At 30.1% G+C, this 13,473-nt stretch overlaps 1 protein-coding gene across 1 annotated transcript; it reads left to right on the forward strand.

Moving 5' to 3' along the window:
* Window positions 1–2,661: 2,661 nt before the first annotated feature.
* On the forward strand, window positions 2,662–7,462 carry LOC125848732 (uncharacterized). The gene is made up of 14 exons (XM_049528655.1): window positions 2,662–2,734; window positions 3,074–3,515; window positions 3,588–3,663; window positions 4,042–4,247; window positions 4,320–4,406; window positions 4,521–4,613; window positions 4,711–4,865; window positions 5,193–5,277; window positions 5,359–5,445; window positions 5,527–5,646; window positions 6,253–6,354; window positions 6,435–6,605; window positions 6,704–6,803; window positions 7,118–7,462. Exons 2-12 carry the CDS (start codon window positions 3,159–3,161, stop codon window positions 6,600–6,602), a joined length of 1,536 nt encoding a protein of 511 aa, XP_049384612.1. The 5' UTR covers window positions 2,662–2,734; window positions 3,074–3,158; the 3' UTR covers window positions 6,603–6,605; window positions 6,704–6,803; window positions 7,118–7,462.
* Window positions 7,463–13,473: the final 6,011 nt, after the last annotated feature.

Consider the following 13,473-nt stretch of genomic DNA (forward strand, 5'->3'; position numbering starts at 1 on the left):
TTTCCTCGTTTATATATATTTTTTTTAATCAACATCTAAAAGTAGTATTTTCCCTTCAGAAAACTGAAGAATTATTATGGTTGCGTTTATTTGATTATCTTTTTTCTAAAAAAAATAAAAATACTGAGTTAAAACCTCAGCTTTTTTTTTCAAAAAAAATCCAACAAATGCCACCCCGATACTTGTACTTTTTTTTATCTTGTTCCTACTCCCTCCGTCCACAATTGTTTGGCAGTATACTAAAAATAGATGTCCAAGATTAATTGTCAATTTAAACAATCAAGAAATAATTGTGTAGTTCAATTGAAAAGTTATGTGGACTTTTGATATTCTTGATATAGTATGGTTATATTAGTCAAATTACACTTTGTATTAAATTTTCCTTGAGGGATGTGCATGACCTTACCCTGACAAACAATTGTGGACGGAGGGAGTATTTTTTTTATTTTTATAATATAAGATACGACAACACGTCAATAGTTTAAAGCTTGTCGTTTGACTCAATTATGGTAATTTCTACATATAATATATAGTATGCAATATGGTATAGTTTTAGTTTTCTATTTGCAAATTGCAATTGGAATCTAAACTTTAATACAAAACTTTCAAATATATTTGTTTCCCAAAAGACAAAGCTAGCTTACGAAAACAAATTAAATACATACAGCGGTTTGGTAACCAAAATTAGGATATCACTTTCGGTATTAAATTTGAAATTGCATTTGTTAACTATTTGATTCGGTATCGGTATTTTTTGAAAAGTCTCGTGGAACACTATAAAATTAATGTGTTTAATAAACTGGAAGACAGCTGAAAAGACAAATAAAATCATTATTCTCTTGAAAATTTGTAAGAAGTAAGTACTCATCCATGGACCACTAGTTTTATATTTGTGACGTAAAAAGTATACCTAAAAGTAAACATAATGTACAAGTTTCTCTATTTATTTTTTTTACATCTTTCATTAATTTCTTTTTGTTGAGATTCTATGAAAATTGCAAATGGGATTAGGTATTGGATGATTTCCATTAACTAGCTGGCCATTTTCCTGTTTATGGTTTAGGAAACTTAATCAAAGATGTTTATTAGTTGTATTTTTATCAAGTAAGGATATCGTAAGTTTGATATGGCTGATTTTTAAAATTGGTGCTAGTTTAGGGGACCATTAATCCTTTCTGACTAATAAACATTATAATTACTAGTAGCAAGTTTAGAACACATCACTTTATAAGGAAAAATGAGTTGGAGTAATAGGTGGTATTATCAGAAAGGTTAAGAATTGATTTTCTCTGTCAACGTCTTTTCAATCGAGCTCGTCATACCTAACTTGTCTAGTTCAACTTACATTTTCTATATAATTTGCGAGCTATTACATTAAAACAAACACACAAATAGTAGCACTATAGATTTCCCAAGTCCACACACAAAAGTATAGAACTCATTAACTCAAATGAGCTCTTAATTTGTATCTCGTGTTTTTATTTGCTCCTGTTAATTTACATTTTCTCTTGAGGACTTTGCTGTTATATCTTATGTGTTAAAACAATATGACGTAGAGGAGTTGAAACTACAAATGAGCTTGTAAGAGATTATGAAGTTGTTGTAAACAAATTGAACCATTATATTTTTTTTATATATCTGGTTAGAATTGAGTTAGCAATTATATATGAACTCTATTGTCATGTTCTTAGTTTTCAAATAAGCATACGACACTTGACAACTCACTTATATTTTTATATCATTTGTTCAAAATTTTGTTATGTCAAATCAACCTTAAACACTAGGAATCACTAAGAGAATGGTAGAGAGAATATAGGAGAATTACAAGGAAGTATTATATTGAAGATAACTTGATTGATTTTTGTTTGATGATTTACAAATAAATGTAATGTTCCTCTACTTATACTACTCACTTAGAGGCTAATATACAGATAATAATCATTACATAAGTCCTTTTATATTTACAGGCAGCTCCCTTCTCTTGAATTATTGTATGCCTACAATGTTTTAAGGCATTTCAAGAATTCTTCCTAGATATTCCATAATAATCTAGAATCATTCCAAGAAACTCTCAATGACTCTAAAAGCTTCCCCACAACGCTAATATAAAAGGGTGTGCCAAGTCATGACACTTGCATGACACGATAACATGAGTATGCTACGTTAAGTTTCTTATTATGTCAACATCTTACATATAAATAGCGAGCTAAATACATATATTCTTTATATCTTAAACTTAATGTCGATCATATATATGCTAATTATTAAACATAATTTACGTCGATCTACTTATTCTCCAAAATTCTTACTTCAAGAATCAACTAAACTCAAAAAGTCAACTCAATAAGGGGTCGATCATATAATGTCAATCATATACATATTGTTTCCTATTCTTTGCATTGTTTTGTATTTTTATCATTAGTAAGGAAAGTAAAGTGTCATTTGGTAGTTGGTTAGGAAAAATATTATATATGTATTAGATTCTGTATAAATAATACTGTACTATTTGATATTTGATTAGAATTATGTATAAAACTAAAGTTAGAATCCTCCAATCCATAACTATTATAAGGCCATGTATAATTTTATTATTTCCCTCCAATAAAAGTTTGTTAATCAAGAAACCCATCAAATCCATCCGCCATAAAAAAATATCTGCAACTCTACCTAATAGAGGCTAAAGAAGCTCGACAGTGATAGCTCTCATCTTCACCATTCCACAAACAACTAAACCCTAAAAATTCTTCATTCTACAAATTCAATCATCCCAATTTCGAATTTCCTTTTTTCTAACCCTAATTTCTCTTCCTTTCTACCCATGGACTTGGTTTNAATACTGTACTATATTTGATTTGGTTAGAGTTATGTATAAAACTAAAGTTGGAATCCTCCAATCCATAACTATTATAAGGCTATGTATAATTTTATTATTTCCCTCCAATAAAAGTTTGTTAATCAAGAAAACCATCAAATCCATCCGCCATAAAAAAAATATCTGCAACTCTACCTGATAGAGGCTAAAGAAGCTCGACAGTGATAGCTCTCATCTTCACCATTCCACAAACAACTAAACCCTAAAAATTCTTCATTCTACAAATTCAATCATCCCAATTTCGAATTTCCTTTTTTCTAACCCTAATTTCTCTTCCTTTCTACCCATGGACTTGGTTTATTCACCGATGGCCAAATGCATTTCAGCTCCGTTTCCTTCTTTCACTCATCGACCACTTGCACTATTTTCTAGGGTTTCCATTTCCCCCAAATATGCAAATGCTCGTCGTTTGTGGAAGATGTGTTCTGCTTCCAGCTCAGATACACTTGTTGATAATGGTCCGGTCAAGGAAGTGCGTAAATCTCTTGAAGTTGCTAGTAAGAAAGAGGATGAGTATGGGGACTTGAAATCTTGGATGCACCAAAATGGATTGCCTCCTTGTAAAGTTGTTATTAAGGATAGGCCTTCGCATGATGCTAAACATCTGCCTATTCACTACGTTGCTGCCAGTGAGGATCTTCAGGTCCATTTCGTATCCAGTTGTTTGATTTTTCTTTGTTTCTTGACTAGGTGAGGTCAACTTGTACTTTTGCAGGCTGGTGATATTGCTTTTGCTGTTCCGGATTCTTTGGTGGTAACGCTTGAGAGAGTTCTGGGAAATGAGACCATTGGTAAAGTGCTGTCTTGGTTTTTGCAAGTACACTATCCATTTGATAACTATGAATTAATTGTTATGTAGCTTGTCAATTTTTTTTTCAGAAAACAAATCATGGAACAATGTCTAAATCCACATAAAATTAGATGCATTGACGAAGGAATCCTCCCACCCTGCACCCCACCCCGGCTTTCCAATATACTATTCTAAAGTCTGGGAAATAGATAGTGGCATTGATAGAAGCAATTCAAGAGATTCTAGTTTAAATAGCTATATGCATTTGATGGTTGGCCAAGAATGCTTTGTTGGAAATAATGGGCGTTTTAATACAAGATGGATAGTTAATGTTTGTGCTGGAAAAATAGATAGTTGATTAGAAAAATTTGTTTTACAGCGGAACTCTTGACAACAAACAAATTGTCTGAACTAGCCTGCTTAGCGCTTTATCTAATGTATGAGAAGAAACAAGGAAAGAAGTCTTTCTGGTATCCTTATATAAGAGAACTTGATCGCCAGAGGGCAAGGGGACAGCTGTCTGTGGAATCACCTCTTTTATGGTCAGATGCTGAACTCGATTATCTGACAGGGAGTCCTACCAAGGTATTTTAAGTTTTCATCTGCTGATAGATATCAGAAGTCCTATCTTCATTGATAATTTTGGTGAAAACTTAGGCTGAAGTTTTGGAGAGGGCTGAAGGGATCAAGAGAGAGTACAATGAGCTTGATACAGTCTGGTTCATGGCTGGATCACTATTTCAGGTTTTCTAACTTGTTCTATTCTGATATTTTCTCATTTGTCCACCATAGCATTCATCTTAGCGATAGCCAATTATGTGATTGATTCTGATTTTAACAACATTCTTTCTTGTGCAGCAATACCCATATGATATACCCACTGAAGCATTTCCGTTTGAGATCTTTAAGCAAGCTTTTGTTGCGGTGCAATCATGTGTTGTACATTTGCAGGTTCGTCACCCTGATAGTGGCATTTTGTTAAGTTTATATTTCTTATAGATCTATGTGTAAGAATGACTAAGCCAATTGAAGTCCTTATCAACACCAGAAAGTTAGTCTTGCACGGAGGTTTGCACTAGTCCCATTGGGACCGCCATTATTATCATACTGTAGCAACTGCAAAGCAATGTTAGCAGCAGTTAATGGTGCAGTGCAATTGGTCGTTGACCGCTCTTATAGCGCCGGAGATCCAATTGTCGTGTGGTACGTAATCTGCCTTCTACATTTCTTGTTAGTATTCAAGTTTTTGTTTCAATTCAGAACACAGCAATTACTACTACATGGTTGTGTTTCAAATCTAGGATGGCACTCCAATTTGGTGGACATACAAACTCTTTTTTGTTTGGAATTTTCACTTCTATCAAAGACTTGTAACTAGTTAAAACTTTAGATGGATAGTTTACTTACCTTATCAAAAAATAGTAAAAAATGGATGGATAGATGGACTTTGCTTTAAGCTAACAAAATGTATTTTCCTATGCCTGTTGTTTGGCAAGAGATCTTGAGCAATATGTTCCTGCTTTTATGTAGGTGTGGACCACAACCTAATTCAAAATTACTCATTAACTATGGGTTTGTTGATGAAGAAAATTCATATGACCGTCTAATGGTGGAGGTAATATTTATTACTTAAACCAATCTTCACACAATTCCGTTAGTTCTTCACATTGAAATAATTGTCTTTAATACAATTCAGGCAGCACTAAATACTGAGGATCCTCAATATCAAGACAAGCGACTGGCTGCTCAAAGGAATGGTAAACTATCGGTGCAAGCTTTCCAGGTAGAATTTTCAGTTTTGAGGCTTTTCGTCAGTGATGTGTTTTTAATTTGAAGAGTTCTAAACGTTCCCATACCACAACAGGTATGTGTGGGAAAAGAAAGAGAGGCTGTGTTGGAGATGCTTCCCTATTTGAGATTGGGATATGTTTCAGATCCTTCGGAAATGCAAACTGTTTTATCATCTCAAGGCCCTATATGTCCGGTAAAATCTCCTGGCTTCTGTAAGCTTCTTGATTATTGTTATGTAAAGTGACAATTGCATGGACCAAAGAGAAGTAGAGATTCTTGTTGACTTTACTTTCTTCTCTTGTTGGAATCATAGGTGCCCATGTCTTAATAATGGTGTGTGATATATTTAGCTGTAATCCAGGCATTTTAATTTCAATATGAACAGGTTCATTAAAGGATGCTACCTACTATCTGTTTTCATGTGGCAATTGATATTCATTTATTAACTCCTACGAAGTGCAGATTATTTTTTACATGTCGTTTAGTTGTTGATGTAGTTCAGTAGTGTATCATGTCATGTAGCATGGAGCACTTGGTGCTTTTCTAAATGGGAGTTTGATGCTACTAAGAGAAGCTTTGGTGTCCTATTTTATGCATATCTTTCTCTCCAGTTTTACAAAAAGTTATTTCATGGTGTCTGGCATGTAATTGCAGAACCATACTCTGTGTAAAACAAGTATAAAAGGAGACTAACAAAGATTCAGAACTCCCAACTAGTCACTTAAACCACAATTATAGTGGCTGTCATATAGTTATCTTAACAAAAAGGTGACTCTTTCCTCTGTTTTTATCAATGCAGATGAGTCCTTGCATGGAAAGAGCTGTTCTTGACCAGCTAAGTGACTATTTCAGGGCTAGACTGGCTTGTTATCCGACCACTTTAAGTGAAGATGAGGCTTTGGTAATCTCCTAAAGCTTTTAGAGGTTGAGTTTTGATCTAAGCTCATCATCATGAGTCTAATATCAGTTTTCTTCTCACAGTTGTCTGATGCTGATCTGGATCCCAAAAAACGAGTTGCCACACAGCTTGTTAGGTTGGAAAAGAAAATTCTAAATGCTTGCCTGGAAACAACAGTGAACTTTATTAATCAACTACCTGATTACTCCGTATCTCCGTGTCCGGCTCCTTTTGCTCCAACACTGAAATGATAGGTCTCTCTCTTCTATCACCCCACACCCCCACCCCAACTTGCCCCAATACTATTTCTACCCCAATTATTATTATTTTCTGAGAAGACACTTAATTGCAGAGATTTTGGATGAATCTTCATTCAAAAGCTGTGGATAGATTGAGCATCTTTCTCAAGTGTAATCATACTGGGCCAAGTACCAACTGGACTGCTCAATGAGGTCAGTGGAGTTGATGTTTCAACTCTATCTATAATGTCTAGAATGCCTGTTTGTGCACCCTATACTAGAAATTGTTTGGTATTGGTGTACTGATGATTTTGCCTCTAATCTAGTAAAGCATTCTTATCATATCTTTTATTGAAACGCTAAGAGCTGAAAGGAATAAAATGACAACAATTCTTATGTAATTTGGCTTTAAATTTTCCTCAAGAAGTTGTATTACTGCAAAATATTATCCTATTTTAATTTTTTTTAGGAAGTGGTGAAAATATTGGCCCTATGCTTAATGTGTGATTTGCTTGTGTTTTTTTCAGGTGGAATTTATAGATAGGGTAGTTTAAATCGACTGAACCAAATGGAGTAGTCCAAAAGGATATGTACGTTTGCTCTGTACAATATGGTGGCGTTTCTATAAGATCCATCAAAGACCAATGCGTTCCTCTCTTCATTGTCATTCTCCTTGATTCCCCCAACTGTGTATTAGCCTCTTTATATTTGTCTCTTTTGTGCCCCCTTTTCAGTTCACATTGATCCTGGTGCATTTAAGTGTATAAAGAGAAAATTGTTATTCCAAGTGCATCATTGTGTTGGCCATCTATGTGATGTTAATCATTCGTTGTAAATAACAGTTTTGATTTACCGTAATCAGTCTGATTCTCGGGCCAGAGTATATGCTGTAATGCACTATGAACATGTTCATAAGTCGATATTGTATGTTGGACACTACACTTATCGGAGATGATATTACATGAACGGATGGACTCAAAGCTTGGGTCTAGCATTGTTGCCCTTCAAGAGAAAGGTAATGCCAATGTCAGTGCAGAAAGATGGACATTGCTTTAGAAAATATAAACTCCAATTTGTGTGAAATATGTGCATTGCAGCTGGGATTCAAATGAATTTTTTTTATAGTCCCTTGCACTACTTCACGTGGCTTACTGGATGTGTTTGAGCTTTGAGGAGACTAGTTCTCAAGTCTGGCACTTGATATTAATTAGAACTTTCATTTGCTTTAAAATGATTTTGGAGGGACATGATTAACCTGATAATATTTGTTATCGACTTATTACTTCGAGATGGCCTATCTGTCGGTAATATATACACGATTCACCAGAAAATATTTGTTGGTAATATATCCCATCCTCTCACTAAATAAATGTGAAAGCTAAGTATTCATCTGGGTGAAGATGAAGCTGCAAAAAAAGAATGACAAATGAAGATAATTGGTGTGTTTGGTACGAAGGAAAAGGTTTTCAATATAATTTTTGTAAAAATATTTTCTTATTTATTTTCTATGTTTGGTACTCGAAAATATTATCTCAAAATTGTTTATATATAATTTAGACAAATATTTAAAGGGTCAGGGATATCTTCATAATATAAGGAAAGGCGGTCAAGATTGTACTTGTTAGATTACAAGTATGTTGTTGGGGGAGGTTTTGGGGCATGGAACAGACAAATAATATGAAGTGTTATTTGTGAAATTTTATTTTTCTTAGTTTTACTAGAAAAATTATTGTTCTTACTTTTAAGGAATTTGTTTTTCGAGAATAATAATTTTTTAAATTTTTTTGCAAACCAAATATGATAAAATTAAAAGAACTATACCAAATACATCCCAATATAATATAGGAAAAATGGTATGAAATAGCAAATTACTAATTTAAATTAAATGTTATAGACATAGTTTCTTTTATTTGTAATTCACAACAATCATTCCATGTTTTTGCCATCTGATAGGACCCATTCGGTATACATATGTATTGTATAAAAATTAATTGTATATATTAGTATAGCATTTGTTTGTATATAATTTGTTGTTTGTATATGCGTCATGGTTATACATAAAAAGACATGTCTGTATAATCTCTTTATGTATATACTAGATATAGGACCCCGTGCCAGCACGGGGCCCAATATATATATTTTTTATTATTTTAATTTATGTCATATTATGAAATTTGAGAAGTTATTGTAATTTTTATATGATTTTAAAGATATTTTAAATTTTTAGCTATTGTGATTTGTAGTACTTTTTTCTAACATAATTTTGAAAAAAATATTTATTACTCTGTTTGTTCTAATTTATGTGGCACACGCAGAATTTCAAATATTAACCATTTTTTATATGTATCTTTAATATATTAAGTTGTTAATTATTTTATTTTATTGTACATTTTGAACCTAATTTTTTAATAATATATGTTATTTGCCATGTCCCAATTTATGTGGCATTAATTGATAGATTTGTTGGAGTCGAAAGATTTATTTTGTTAATTATTGTAATTTATATTTTTTTTTTTCAGTCAATTTCAAACAATATAAGTTGTTAATTGATAGAATACTTTTAATGTAATTTATTTTAAAAAATATGTGTGACTCTCCATGTCCCAATTTATGTGGCACATGTAAAGTTTTGACAATTAACCAAAATTTTAATACATTTAAAAAAATATTTTTAAGTCTTTAAATTTTAAGTAATAAGTAATTTAAATTGTTGTATTATTTATTACAATTTATAATACTTTTAAAGTAGTTAAAATATTGTACTATTTATTATGATTTATAACACTTTTTTAAAAAATTTATGTCATATTATGGAATTTGAGAAGTTATTGAAATTTTTATATGATTTTAAAAATATTTTAAATTGTTAGCTATTGTGATTTGTAGTACTTTTTTTTNATATAATTACTATTTTTTAGTTTGTTTATACAAATTCAATTTGTTGTTTGTATATTTTCCATAGTTATACATAACAAGACATGTTTGTATAATCTATATATGTATATATGTAGTAATTTTGTTTATATACAATTACTATGTTTAGTTTGTGTACAGATCAATATACAGATTATCGAAATATACAGATCAAGACATGACAAGTTTTTATGTATAAGTATATCGAAATATACAAATACAAATTTTTATGTATATGTATACCAAAATATACATACTAATAGTCAAAGCAAGCATAAAATTTGCTATAAAGCGCAATATACAAACTATAGCTACAATATACAAATATAATTTTTATATTTGTTAAACCTAAAATTTACTCAATATAATGATTAGTAGGCAACAATAAGACGAAACATGTCTTAATTGAGGATGTTTGGATTGTAAGTCTAGTCAATTTATTAATTAAAGATTTCTAATTGCCGTGGTTAGGTATTTGTCTGTGGAAAATACACTAATAATTAGCATTCAGGATTTCTAGATTCTTCTTCTCATTGTTTTTCCTTTTTCTTTATCTTATGACAAGATATTCATTAAGAAATTATTTTATATAATTAGTTTATTATATATTATTTTTTTAGAATTATCTGTAAATATTTTTTGAGTGATATATAACATATAAAAATTGTATACATAGTATATATAAATTAAACCTTTTAGGAATTGGTGAACAAGTTATATTATATAATTAAACATGATTCTAATTAAGGATTACATAATTAAATGAATTATTTCGTAAAGATACTTTTAGTGCTAGATGTTTGATTTATTTGATTAAAAATAAGATATATGAAATATAATATAAATTAAATATGTTGAGATGAGTTCTTCTTTTCCACTCTTTCCGTTTCTTTATAGTTGTCAAGTTGTGTTTTTTGAGAATTAATTTGATTAATTTTCAAAATTAAATTATATTACTTTAATTTAATATTTTATAATAAAAATTTTAATATTTAAAAATTATATAAAAAGTACTATAAGTTGACTTTTAAATATATTTTGTTTGATTTTGAAAAAGAAAATTATGACAATTAAAAAAGGAGAGGGGAAATATTACTGATAAAGTTGGATCAATGTGCGGCTCAGAGAAGAGCCTTGGGTTATTTGGAGCCCTCCGAAAGTGTGTAAAAGTTGAGAAGGTATTTGATATGTGTTATTTGAGTTTATAATTTTTTGAAACTTTTTTTTTTTTTTATGTGGTAAAGATAAAGTTTACATATATTTTATTTTGTTTTTGTACGTATCAAATATATATTAAAAAAATATACAATGAACTAATTAAAATTGAATATAATGAATTATATAAATATCTTTGAATAAAAGTAGACATGTCAATAAAGAATCGAAGAGGTGCCTGCTTTTAGGGACCGCTAGTGTAATGAATAAAGAAAAATAATTTCAGGATAAGTTTTTAGTACCCCTCTATTTCCTTCTATTCTTTGGTTGGTTACAAAGCGTTAGAATCAATAATTATGACTAAGATAAGTTAACTCTACTTGTGGGTGAAATACTAATTTCGGGATAAGTTATTCCGACATAAAAAATGTAAAATAACAAAAGTGTCCCCTTAAATTCTTTTTTTTATTATAAATAAACAACTTATTCTTAAAGGGTTTTTGTAAACAAACATCTTATTCATATAAATTATGCCATGCATATTTAATAAACCAAACAAGTAATAAAATACTCCCTCCGTCCCTTTTTAGTTGTCCACTTTAGAAATGACACACAGATTAAGGCAACAATGATTAGCACAGTAAAGTTACAATTTTACCCTTATGACAACTTTTCACTTCAAAATTACAACCACTTATTTGAATTCAAGTGAAATAAATTGGAGGAAAACAACATACACTTTTACAATTTTCAAGAAGTGTAAATAAGGGTATAATAGGAAAAAATTTGTTGTCCTTTCTTGATTTGTCAAAATGGACAACTAAATAGGGACAACTAAAAAAGGAAATATGGACAAGTAAATAGGGACGGAGAAAGTATAATCTCATCATAACTTATCCCAACATCATAATTAAAGTAAAGTATATATATTTATATCTATATATGTTTTAAATGTAGACAAAATTTACTAAATTAAGGTAAACATAAAATATGGGATTGGTCCTATTGTTGGAATATTTGTTGGACCACATGTCATGTAACGTGGAAGCAAGTGGAGTGGGTTGTACATCCTCGAATATAGGTTCAACCAAAGCTTTCTGGAAAATGATTCTTCATGTTTAATTTTTTACTATTATATTAGGACAAGTGTCTCCCTTCCTTGCTCTATTCAATTTTGATGCTAGTGCTACCAACTCTACTATTGAGGGCGGTATAATAACATAGTCAGTAAAATTTTATAAAATAAAATTTGAAAGGGCCTAGTTAGAATAGTGGCAAAATCAACATTTTGGTTAAGGATATTCATACTTTTATGATGGGGTTAGCTTAATTTTTTTAAACCAAAATGAAAAAAAAAAATAGTAATTATTTTTTAATTTTAAAAGGAGAAAATCAAAACACTAAATGATGTACTTTGACTTGTTTTGATTAATAAAATAGAAACTTGTTAAAGTGAAACTCATGCCTCCAAGGAAAATTTGCATTGTTTTCGCCATTAGACTATATCTTTGTCAAGAATGTTCAACAATTAATAAATATTTATATTTAACCTATATATTTAGAGAGAAAAAAATCTCAAAAGGATGTTTATCTGACCATCCTTGGATGTGTGTAGTTCAGCCCTTGAGCTAGAGATGAAGAAACAAATTTGAATTTAATAATTTTTATTTAAATTTTTTAAAATTATTTATTAATAATTAATTACTAAAAGAATTCAATTTAATTAAATTTGAATTGGGATTACTTTTAGACCAAAAGAAAAGAGGGTATCAACAAAAGTGAAGGATATTTTTAGACTAAAAAGTATCCAATAAATTAAGATATTCTTCACCTTTTTCCCTTTATTTAATACATCGAGTTTGAAGTCTACACAGTAATGGATGCTCACGTGCGTATCAAGGGGACCAAGGGGACCCGTGGTGTTGTTTGGAGAAAAGATCGTCCTATATATGATCACCTTTTTCTAAAGATATGAAAAAAATATCTTTGGACATCCAATGTGTTTTATTATTATAGAGTATATAATAATAATAATAATAATAATAATATAATACAGTATTTATAATATTTGAATTAGATAAATTTAGAAATTTTCATAGAGCATTTAATTTGGTCTATTAAAATAACGTAGTGTATTTTTTAAAAATAATAATATTTATTTATAAAAATACATTTCATAGATATAGCGCAAAGGATGAGAATTTTTTTTAGGACTGATTGTGTCTTTAATCATGCTAATGAAACACTAAATATCATTGCATTATTAATGTATATAAATCAATGGTATTGGTAATGCATACCTCAATACACAATGAAGTGTATTAATGCAAGCATAAGTTATACATAAATCGAAAGTATGTACCAAACAAGATACTGATAATACACAAAGCTAATGCATGCATTATTTTCTCTAATAACTCTATCAAACTATTTATAATTTGAATTTTCATTTTCTTTAAAAACGTTGTTTTGTGCTAACTAACGATAGATGCTAGGAAACTTAGTAGGCATTTGGACATGCAATTTTATATTGCGATATGAAATCATGAGATGAAATCAATGTTTGGACGTGCGATCTCACGCTGATTTCATATCATGTGATGAAATTTCAAATTCTCCAAAAAAAACATGATTTGAGAATTTTAAATACAACAATTAACTCACAAATTTATATTGTAAAAATAATCCCACATTTATATTTACTATCCATTTATTTCATATGTAAATAAAATTTATAATTCATATCATTACTTTAGAAATTATTTAAATCTCATATAACGATTATTCTCACCAATACAAATTTATTATTACTTCA

The sequence above is a fragment of the Solanum stenotomum genome, chromosome 12 (assembly GCF_019186545.1).
Source record: "Solanum stenotomum isolate F172 chromosome 12, ASM1918654v1, whole genome shotgun sequence".
In the NCBI taxonomy this organism is placed as follows: Eukaryota; Viridiplantae; Streptophyta; class Magnoliopsida; order Solanales; family Solanaceae; genus Solanum; species Solanum stenotomum.